General features: G+C 38.5%; 1 protein-coding gene across 2 annotated transcripts in view; it reads right to left on the bottom strand.

The window, feature by feature from the left end:
- The window catches only part of fip1l1a (FIP1 like 1a (S. cerevisiae)), a 35,753-nt gene that overhangs the window by 15,297 nt on the left and 8,427 nt on the right, over positions 1-12,029 (bottom strand). For both annotated transcript variants that reach the window (XM_057352158.1, XM_057352159.1), the window contains exons 9-11: positions 8,297-8,396; positions 8,068-8,206; positions 402-444 (exon numbers count right to left, since the gene is read on the bottom strand). In XM_057352158.1, coding sequence (XP_057208141.1) covers positions 402-444; positions 8,068-8,206; positions 8,297-8,396 — 282 coding nt within the window. The remainder of the gene's footprint in view (positions 1-401; positions 445-8,067; positions 8,207-8,296; positions 8,397-12,029) is intronic.

Raw genomic sequence — 12,029 nt, 5'->3', positions numbered from 1 at the left:
ATATATACATACACACACACACACACACACACACACACACACACAAACACTACTATCTTTTGTACCTTTCGGCAAATGACTAGGATTGTCACAACATAAACATTTCATTAGAATCTCAACACAAAAGAAATTTCATGATTCTTGATTCCAGTATAACTGCAAAAACTAACATGCTTTAGTAAACCATTTAATTACATAAACAAATGAAATGGACAAAAATAGCCTGTAGGCATCAAGTGTAAAAAATGCTACAATTATTCAAGTAATTATAAAGTAAACAACCAATAATATGGAAAAATAAAATAATAAACAACAGTTTTCTCTTGTTCCGTATTGTTGTTTGAATATTATAAATGACAAATCTTTAACAGTAGGCCTAAGTGTTTAATATAAACACATACCTTGGTATCAAAGGTGGAGGAGCTCCAGGAGGAAAACTGAAACCTACAATGACAGCATGAACAATAATACAGCACAATCAAAACACTCAAAAATTGTAATACTTAAATATAAAAAAACAGTGAAAAGTAAAAAACGGAAGTGTACATCGTCCAGTGAAACGAGTACAAACATCTTTCACTGTTTTTAAAACAGTGCGTTTATGTGTGTGCTTTGGTTTGTCATACACACTGCTGCAGTATATAAACAATGGATAAAAATGAACCATCTTCCATCACATGATATAATTCTGAATGTGCGTGCATCATTTGCACATGTGTGTATCCAGATGTCTCGACTTTAAATGAGACAACACTGTTTATAAGACATCCAGTCAGAATTCAACAAACTCAGCGGCCTGCAACTTTTATTGCCCCTGCTAAACGTGACGTCCACCCCCCCTAAAAGCGAGCGTAAAACAAATGGGCCTTCGCAGCACCCCAAAAAACACACTCTCCCTCACATGGCAGACACTTATCTGCTTTGATCACACTCGGCCACAGACGCAAATGTTCGTGCACATCTGGGCACCATCCCCCCTTTTGTTTTTCCACAGACCCCTGATGGGATCCAGCTCCGAAAGAAAGTTCTTAACAACAACAATGACAGAAAAAAGTCTCTAAGAATAACAGTAATTTGAGGAACACAGAAATCGTGCAGCGCTAGGTAACACAGAATGAGGCAGAGATGTAGCGGCCCCTTCTGTACACGCACACAGAAACTTACAAATTTTTCTAGAATCTACATACTTTCTAGATTATGCTTTTTATTAAATACTTTGTACATGGATGCTACGGTATCCACATTAGTATAGCAAATTTGTAAAATGAGATTCCTTGCAAAAAAATGGTCAGTTTTCTTTATGCAGTGAGGTTTAAATTTAGGTAAAAATCTTAATCTGTGAATTATGATGTCTATGAGAGCTCAAAAAGTCTGTGTGTGTGCTGTAGCCTATATATGTTTACAGGTGTGTAGGTGGGTGGGCACATTAGTAGTGAGTGCTTGATAAGGTTGGGGTTGTATGCTTGGTAGACTATGAGAGGTGTAATGACTTTGGGTCTAATTGCACAATTCAAGCTTCTCTTATTAATCCGCATCTGTCTTTGTTTTTCTTTACTGAAGTTGGTATCCATTTCAATTCAGGCTGTTTTTATAACAGCCTGATACAGATACTTTATCTCCAAAGTGATGTTTAGGTAATTTAAAGTTTACTATTACATGGTTCTCCAGAATACTTGATTCTGATTGGTCAACCACAGTTTTCTTAAGGCAAATATTTGTTCATTTATAATTACTGTTACACTGTAATTTTGACCACCGTTCTAGATTTATGTCTCTTGTACCACCCTGTAGTCAGTGGCGGAGCTAGAGATTTATATATGGGGTGGCCAGGGGGTGGCCAAGGCTACTTCAGGGGGTCCACAGACCATGACAGAAAATGTGTGTGTAACCCTGACCTGGCATCAAATTATAAATAAAATAAATCCTAGGATTTCTGATTAGAGGTACAGGTGATAATTTACTTCCCAGAGTTTGTCACAAATGTGACAAATGTATACAAAACAATTGCACAACGTAATGAGATTATAGTAATTCTAAATGTATGTAGATGAAATAAATTATAAAATATAAATAATGAAAATGTTGAAAACATAGTTTAACCCTGATAACTTGTTTAATTTAAACAGAAACAAAGCAGCACCAGAGGTGTCTTTAAACTGATGTGGATCAGAGCAGCATATATCTGATAAAACATAAACACATTCCATAGGACTGCAAAATTAAAACAAAATCATTGATGCTGATTATTGCCCTTGATGTTGTAATCTTGATTGTAACTTTCAAATATTAGAATTAGGGCTGTCAACGTTAACGCATGCGATTAATTTTTTCAAATTAATGCGTGAGAAAATATTTATCGCAATTAACACAGCATCCGTTTGTTTTGACATCCTTTGTCTAGCGTTACATTATGTAATCATGCTCTTATTCTTGTACAGGCTTTTAAACCACTTAAGCGTGATTTGAAACAGTTGCTTTGACGTGTTCAATGAAGATAGACGGCTTCTAAACTGTGGGACGCGGCAAAACGCAACGCGAGGTCCAGTCTGGTGTAAACAGTCACGGGCTGAAGGCTGCGTCGGTGAATCTCTGTCAGACAGCGCATCCGTGTTAAGTTCTCTTTCGTGCTTGAATGGATAAAACCACACAAGATTATGTCAGAAAGCCCGTTTTGTCTAGCATTTTCTTAAGCAAGACTTCAAAGTGTAAAATAAAATCTTAAATGAATGCAAAGAGTTGTGAAAATGGGAGTGCGGTGACGTCAGATCTGCGTACTGAGACAGCTCTTAAAGGGGCCACGTTCTTAAACGTGCTGCTGTGACTCCTGTCACTAATGTTAATCAAAGAACAAAATAAAAGAAGAAATCAATGTGATTTTGTAGCTTTAATGAGAATTCTTCTGCATTTCATTTATAATTTAGCATTAAAGACTGTAAAGTGTCCTTCAATTTCTGTATATTTCCTACAAGATAGCTCTCAATTATACTGTTGAATGGCTATAATTAATGTTAAAATAATCAATTTAATAGAGACATCAGTTACAGTACTAATATCAAAATGTTAGCGTTCATAAAATGACGCTTGTTAAAGAAATATGTTGTTTCTACTAGGTTTGCACGGTGTACCGGTGCTACGTTAGCATCGCGATGCTAAAGCTTCAAAATACCCGCGATGCCTCTCTATTTTTGAAACGGTAGTATCGTAGTACCGTAGGTAATGTTTATTTATTTGAACACTTACATCTGCCTTTTTGCGGTGTTTATCTCCTAAATGAATGTGTGTTTTGAATGTCTCGGACGAGTTAATGATTCAAATTAGCATTTTGAACGAGTTGATTTACTAACTCAGTCGAAAGTCGACGCCACCTACTGGCCGTCTTAGTTCTGCATTTAAAGTAAGCCTAATATTTCCCTTTATAAAGACTGCTGTATCAATGAAATTTGTCCCACATTTGAATTAGTTCCCACGTGAAAAATGATCTAGTGTACTTTAGTATTTACTACAGTAAACTACTAAAACTTATAGACACTAGTGTTTTTGAGTCTTACCATAGTAAATATTTAAGTATACTACAGTATTTGCTACAATTTATCCAATTACTAGTTAATACAACAAAATATTCTAGTGCAAAGTATAATACAGTTTACTATATAGTAAATACAAAATGTTTAATCTAAATCTGTTTTTATTGTATAGATTTGAATTATAAACATAGCACAGCATCGTGATACTACTTGGTATCAAGATACTTCAGCTGGTATAGTATCGTAAGACATGTTTCTACATCAATTTAAAGATTAAATGTGAAATTATAAAAATGTAAAATTATTAAAATGTAAAAGTATATTTTAAAATATTATTGTTATGTGCGATTAATCGTGATTAATCACAGAAAAAATGTGTGATTAATCAGATTAATTTTTTTAATCGATTGACAGCACTAATTAGAATACATGAAACAAAACAAGCTGAGAAGCGTTTATGAATCACTTTATTGCTGTTTTGATTCTGTAAGGAACATAAAAATCAGTTATTAAAACGGGAAATATATAGAAAACAAACAATGAACATCCAACATCACTAAAGCACTCAATGGCTTCACGTTATACAGTAAAGAGTCTGATTACTCTAATGAATCTCTTTCTTACATCGTATACTCGGTTGATACCATGAACTTGATTGGCTGTAATGCTCAAAGCTGTAGCAGAGCAAAAACGCTGTCATCCACATTCATTCATTTTCACCTCATCTTATTTAGATTGCGACTGTCGTAGCTAGTTTTTTATTATGCAGGGACTGTTTTTTCTTTTTTGTCTTGAATTTGGAGCAGTTTTTTTTTTCATTTTGTTGTCATTTTTTCCAAAGACACTGTTACTTTCCGACCCTGATGTACACAATGTATGTTGGGAACCGATACTATCTGTTAATGGAGTCTAACGTTAACTTGCATGAAAAGTTGTTTAGGAATCCTAAAGCCAAGGACAAACAATAAAACTTATTTAAAACATGATGCTTCCTTCTTGTGTATTTCTCGAGTTTGTATGAAGTACACCTGCTTATAATGTTAAAAGAAATAGGGGATCTCTCCCAACACTGTTCATATTTTTCTAAGGTTAGAAAACGCTGGGAAAACTTCACATTTACGCAACATTTAAAAGTGTAATGTTAGAAAGTAGGTAGATACACAATAATGGTTCAACAAAAAAAAACCTTAATGTTACCTGGAGTCTGTCTTCAAATGGCTAGCAAGCGTGTACGTTTTAATATTCCATTTGTTTAGCAAATTGCAGCGATCCATTTGAATCTTTAAAAAGAAATCTCATTTCGCGTTGCATCACACAACTTTTTTCCGTGTTAAAAGTAAAGATAACGATAAACGCTAACTCGCTTGACTTTTGTGTGCGGTGACATCACGTGCAAGCACTCAAAATAAAAGCTTTGACATCTGATTTAACCTCTCCTTGAACAATCAACATAAGTAGCGAATCAAATTTTGGGGTGGCACCCAAGGTGGCCAATTGGATGTCATTGCATGTCTGGCTCCGCCAATGCCTGTAGTCTATTTAATTTCAAAGAACAACATACAGGTAATCTAAAGCTGATATCCATTACTTTTTTGGTTAAAATCTGGTTGGAAAGTTGTAGTTTCACGGAATTTTACTGTTTTATTTTGCTGAATTTTGAATATTTTTGACATGCAGTAAAAAATGTTACATTACAGAGAAATAAATTTCGAAGTTGCAATTGACCCTTTGTGTGGAGTTTGAATGACAGGCGACCAGACCAATCATAACGTCGATATTACGCATCCCTTGTTGCTATTCGCCATTTTGTCCGACAATCAAACCAGTTTAACCGGCTGCGCATTATGCAGTTGTAAAAAGTCCTTCGCAATTGTTGCTGTCTCCTTACCTTAACATGATTTGCAATGAATAAATGTGAGATGGCGATATAGTGGCAAAAGTTACGGACCGCAGCTTTAACTTTACTTCATATTTATTGAAAATAAAACCTTTGCGTTGGGGTCCAGACCAACCCGTCTGGGTTTATTTGCGATTATGACGTCTGGCTGTCTTGTAAATCACTTGATGTTCTCGAAAAGCATTAAAGTAGATCACTTTTTGTACAGAAATAAAACAGTTTTTAATAAAACTAATTTGTTAAATGATTCACCTTTAAAAATGCTTTCCCCTTTTTTCTCATTCCTCCACAACCTCATTTAATAAAAACATTGTGCTCACTTGGACTGGCTATCTCCATCCTTTTTCCTCTCTCTCACAACACAGCTGGGTCATTCAGCACATTTCCAGTGCCACGATTCTGCTGGCATGGCACATTTTCTTTCTTCCCGCCCTGAGCTATTTTTAGAAGCACGCAGCACATTAGCAACACAAAAGGAACAGCATGGCTGTAACAGGACAGCGATATCCGCAGGGGTAGACATTTAGAAAGAGAGGCCTATAACTTATAGATGGAGACGAGAGTACTTTGATAAAACGAAAATGGTCTGTTCTGGATTAAAGGCTAAACTTCAAAGGCTGGGCCTGACCGGAAAGTTTAATATTTGGACTGTATTAACGAGTATAAGGGGGCCTTAAAAAGGTAGCAGTGGGTGAGTCTATCCATAGTGAGTTTTAGTGGGCTGGAGTAGGGCTGGCAAGGATTTGGCAGGAGGTGATTTCTGACTGGGCTTTGAAGAAGAAAGATAGCGGAGTTGAGAGAGCTCAGCTATGAACTTCCTGTTTAAAATGTGGCAGAGCAGCAGCTGATCAGGATGTTAGAGAAGCTGACGGCCTGCAAATCTGCGCTGCAGAGGAAAACCTGGACAGAGCTTCACACACCTGGATAAAGATGCAGCAGAATAAACGCATGTGTTGTCAAACTCTTGTGGAGATGAGTGAGCTCTCAATATTTCATCACTGTCAAAGGAAACACAAACAGCTGGAGCTCATCTGCTTTAGCTCATGAACCTTCACCCATACACATAGGCCAATTTTCTCAGCCTTTTTGCTTCTTATATACCACCACGACCTTGTGTTTTTAGTTAGGATCAATTACCCTTCATAAACGCTTTAAAAGGCTTTTCCACACTTGAAATCGTTAACCCCGGGTTATTCTTAACCCCAGGCAAACAGAATCCAGGGTTATCTGTCTCACGTTTCACACTGCTTATAATTTACCAGGGGTTAAGAGATAACTCCGGGTATTCATAACCTGATGTTTCACACTGTACATCACTAAACCCCGAGTTAACATTCTTATTTACATTTTTGCGGTGTCAATAGTCATGATTGGATAAATACTGCAGCGTCACACGGACTGAATAAAAATAGTGCGTGGTCACTTTAAATAACCGAATACCTTGTTGTTCCGCATCCAAGAAACAATGACGCCTCGCAAATCCTTTTTGGCTGTTTTAAGCCTCATAAGACGTTACTTCCTCAAATAAATAAAAAACTCAAAGGATTGCTTACACAGCGCATGGAGTTTCTGTGACTGTGCACAGCTTGTGAAATGAGGTAAGCGCTGTTCATTTTTTGATTGGGTGTCCGTTGCCAAGCGTCTCGTCGTATCATTCTACAACCGCTTCGTTTCACACTGCACACGTTTGGCACCGCAATGCAGGGTTAAACCTGCAAAAGCAGTGCTAACCCTGCTTCGGAGCGGTGCTAACCCCGCTTCAAAATTACAAGTGTGAAACGTTCGTTCACCCGGGGTTAAAAGCGGGGTTTAGAATGAAGATAACCTGGGGTTAAGCGCAGTGTGAAAGGCCCTTATGAAACATGAAATTTGTCACATTGTTACATTTGTTTACATTTTAAGATGTAGCCCTAGTGTGCTATATTAAAACTTGTGCAAACAAAGGCACAGAACTGCATAATGGACCAATAACAGGTGTTTACTTGAAACGTGTTTTCATCAACCAACAGACCAGGAGAACACAGCACGTTGCTCATCATGCGTGTGAATCAATGACGCCATGGATAAATGTCATCATGGCAACCGCAAATTCCCTGCGGATGGCCATATGTACAATGCAGTGAAATGAAAACATACCAATATGACCTCTGACCTGACTTGGAGTCTTTGAAAGTGTGCTTGTCCACAAACGCCCAGCTTCATTAACTACATACGTATAGATGTCTTTATGAGATAAAACTAAAAGCGTCCCATTTTAAACACTTGAATGAAAATGTACAGTCCAGTCCTATCTTCCAAAGTCATGTACAGTACAGGAAAGAGGTTAAATATACAGTTTAGATTGCCTAACAAGAATTTATCAGAATAACGTCCTCCACTAACAATAGTAATATAATATACCTGTATATTTAGGAATATAACATAAAACATCATTAAATTATCTGCTTTAAATTCAATTTGTCGGTCGAAAGATTGATGTCTTTGTATAATATTCTGACTGACTTTGGAACCACTGCGAGGGAGAATTTTGCTCAAGGACAAAACCTGCAATGTCGTAGGCATCATGCACATGCTACTACGTCACAAGATCCAGGGCAGTCTCTTTTGTGCTGCGTATGTGTGTGTGAGTGTAAGGAGCTCACTTACCGGGGGGTGGTGGGGGTATAAGGGGGGGCGCAATGCTGATGGAGGGAGGGGGGAAAGGTGGAGGTGGGATATTCGGAGGAAAGAAGGGCAGCAGCTTTGGGGAAGGTAACTTGGTATCAGAAGACTGCTCAGACACCACCTACAATACACACACACATGCAGCAGCTATTGCAGACCACTGTTATACTTTTTTAATAATTAACTTTTTGTTTCTAAGACACAAATAGACCTGGATGTTATTTTCATCTGCGCTGTGACGTCTTCGGCCTTCCACTCGGCTGATGGTCCCCGTCTGTCCTCCGATAACATTGATAGAACCGCTTGACTTCCTGTAACCACACAAAAGCATACATAAATCAGAGATGACCCATTATTGTGCATATGCTTAAGTCAAGAGGACTAAATGTGCATTGCATGTTACGATGACACTGCCAGCCTTTTAAAGGGACAATCACAAGGGTACTTGTAGTTTTCTCAAGGGTACTCAAGTTCCTTGAGGGCAACTTTCATATGACTTTCTATTGTTGATCACAAAAATACCATAAAATAAAAGTGGTTCATAGAACTTTTGCACTGCATTGAAAATCTTCTTAAGCTTTGTGTGATCATATGGACCACTTTTATGTCAGCCCCAGTCCACATTCTCATTCATTATATGCAAAAGAATGGTTAGCATATTCTTCAGAAGTTTTCCTTTTGTGTAAACCAAAAAGTAATCTGGCCTTGATTTGGCATGAGTTACTAAATGATGACAGAACTGTCATGCCTGGGTGAACATAAAAAATACTACACAGATCACAGTCCTTATGCATTTTAGGACACTTGGCACAGACATGCAACTACATGCAACCTCTGTCAGCACCATTTTGCTGCTAATCTGGGAAATCTATCATGTGTGCAACACAAATATTTTTAGCTCATGTACATACAGCAGTTACACACTTGAATGTGCTGTGTTAGTTGAGTCCCCTGAAACAAGGGGGCAATCTTCCGGTCTCTCTCTGAAACCAACATGGAAGTGACGAAAACTGCAATTCATCTACTGGCTGCTAGAGGCTGGCTCCAAAACTGAGCAGAATCTCATTGAGCCCCATGTTAAAATGGCCAACTTTACGGCACAAAAAACATGTTTACAGCCTGGTACAAAAAAATATTTTGGTCTATATAGGTAATTTTGCCCTTCATGACAACTGTGAGGAGGTGAATTTGTTTATAACTCACCCGTTTAGATTATTTTAAGCCTTAAAATTCTGCATAATTAAGGGCGTGGCCACTTGAGTGACAGGTGTCCATTTAGCTGTCACATGCACATTTTTTGTGCAGTTTCAGGTAATTTACCTCAAGAGTAAGCTGTTATCCGCTGTAAACGTTTAAATGTCAACAGCCAATATGTTGACCTTGACGGGTGTGGTTTGCTTCAGCAACCAGGCACGTCAGCTCCACCCACGTCCTGCCTCTTTGCCCATTTTCGATTATCCACGATGACGCGATGCCAAGATGGCGACGACCGGAGCCCCACCTACTTTAGGCTTCATTTTTACTCTTCACAAACCTACGGGTGACGTCACGGACACTACGTCCATATTTTATACAGTCTATGGGACACAGTCACACACAAATGAACTGGGCGATAACCCATTTCAGTCACTAAAAATGTATCAAATAAAACAGGGTGAATTAATACTGCATGGAACTCTGTATGTGGAAACAAAAGTAACTGATAAAAGTAACTCTAAATAACACAGTCAGCTTGTTTGGAAAGGTCTCTTTCTCACCCTCTCACTTTCACTGTACTGTTCAGTTAAGGCACAACCCCATTTCTACCCCTTACCCCTACACTTTCTGTCTCGATTCTCTTTTGGTTGGAGGGGTAGGGGTAAAGGGAAGGGCCATACAGTCATTCAAACGAAGATTTTTCGGGATAAAAAAGTCGCAAAATTTTGCTAACGTAACGCATTACTGATTGCACGATAAAACCACAACATATATAACTACAAAAAGTAATTGTATCCAGGGCCGTCTCCGGAATGCAATCACGAACCGGGGGAAGCAGAACGCGCTCCGAGCTCCCAACCAATGTGGCGAACAGGCTGGGTTGTCTGTTCGCGATTCCCCGGCCGGACAGATGGAGAGATCCACGGAATGTGATCACAAACACCGGGTTAAGCAAAACGCGCTCTGCCTTCACCGGCCCGCTTGTGACCGCACTCCAGAGATGGCAAACGGAGGGGTGTGTGGTGAGCTGCTTTTGACGAAAAAGTTCAGCGACGTATTATAATGACGTATGACTCCCATTTCCTAGGGGAATGTTTTTAGGGGCGAGGGGTAGGTGAAGAGGTATAAAATAGAATTGGGATTGGGCCTAATTCTGAAACTAACATACTTTCACTTACTTTTAGAATATGACAATTGATTTAAATAGCTATCTGTGTGTGCTTAACCGCAGGGGAAAAAAACATACTTAACACATGGGTGCATTAAGGGCCAGCTTGCACCAGTTTATGATAGAACGCACACATACAAAATTCAGCCCCTAGCACTAACTTTGCAGTTTGTGATCATTACACACCACTGGTGAAAAATACAATAGAACCCTACCCAAAGCACAATAGAAAATTTAATGGATTTAATGGTTATAATGGGAATTGTGTTGGTTTTAATGGAAACTATAATGGTGTCTGCTCGTATGTAATGGCTTCTACTGGTGGGACGTTCTCTGGCAGATGGGAACCAATAGAACACTGTTAAGTCCTATTGGAATAATGTAAAAAAACACACCACAGAAAGGAATTTTGTAATGGTTTTAACAGTAAAAGCTAATGGTTCATAATGGTATTTTATTGGAAACCATTAGAATAACTGTGATGGTTTCTATAGTTTTTTTCAGCAGTCATTTTATCACTGTACTGTACATACACAAATATTTCCCTTTTTAAACTTGAAAGCTCTAGTCATCATTGACTATAATTGAAACAACATGACGGTGGATATACTTTTTTCAGCCGTGACTATATTCACAACATAGCACAGCCTCTCGTACCTTATTGTTTAATTACGCACACAAATTCACATGAACTTCGCATTTTAATGCAGCATGACGATCCTCTTATGTGCAGAGTAGAACAACAAGCTTATTTCCATCTGAAAATGCTATCTCACGCTTTGTGTTGAACGTACTGTGACCGACTCCTGCATCCTGTCTGTGTGTAATGTGTAATAATGAAAGCCGGACTGTTGCTTTACCCTTGAACGCTCCGGTTCATACGCGTCCCCGTGAGCGAGGCATTACCTTCAACTGAACGAGGAGAGGTTCAAGGAAAGGCTGATTAAAAGTCACCCCCGCTAACTCCTACCCTGGACCAAAAGCAATCTGGACCACCAGGACTGAACCATGGTGTGTTTATGTGCAGGTCTCCTCAAACACAGAAAAGTAACTGAGAAATATCAGGATGTTTCTAAGGTCAGGATAATTTCCTCAGGGAAGAACAAAAGACGAGCTGACAGAAATCAAGAGCTGTGAGGAAAAAAATGAAAGAAATAAAACTGTGGAAAACCGGGATGAGGATATGCGAGTGGAGGGTTGGAACAACCAGCAGAAAGCCATTATGACCGTAATAATGCTGTTACTGGCAAAACGGCTGGCACGCACAGTAAATAAGATGCGATTATACCAAACAATTCAACAGCATGTGCTGCTTTAAGATCAAAAATACAGAAAACAGGGTAGACAACAGGGTTCATTTGGAAAAATTAAATATGGCGGAGTACAGAGTATATACAGTACAATCAACAGAGTATATAATCCCTTTTAATATGATATAATTTATAGGATTTTAATGGCCCTTTTAGGCCCATGACAGACAGTGGAGACAGACAATAAACTATTCTAAAGAAAGAGGTATAATGGGATTTGATGCAGCCCTGCGGGGTATGACCGTGATTTGGTTGGATAAACAAATAGT

The sequence above is a fragment of the Triplophysa rosa genome, linkage group LG15 (genome assembly GCF_024868665.1).
Source record: "Triplophysa rosa linkage group LG15, Trosa_1v2, whole genome shotgun sequence".
NCBI lineage: Eukaryota > Metazoa > Chordata > Actinopteri > Cypriniformes > Nemacheilidae > Triplophysa > Triplophysa rosa.
This window is presented reverse-complemented; position numbering and strand designations above follow the sequence as displayed.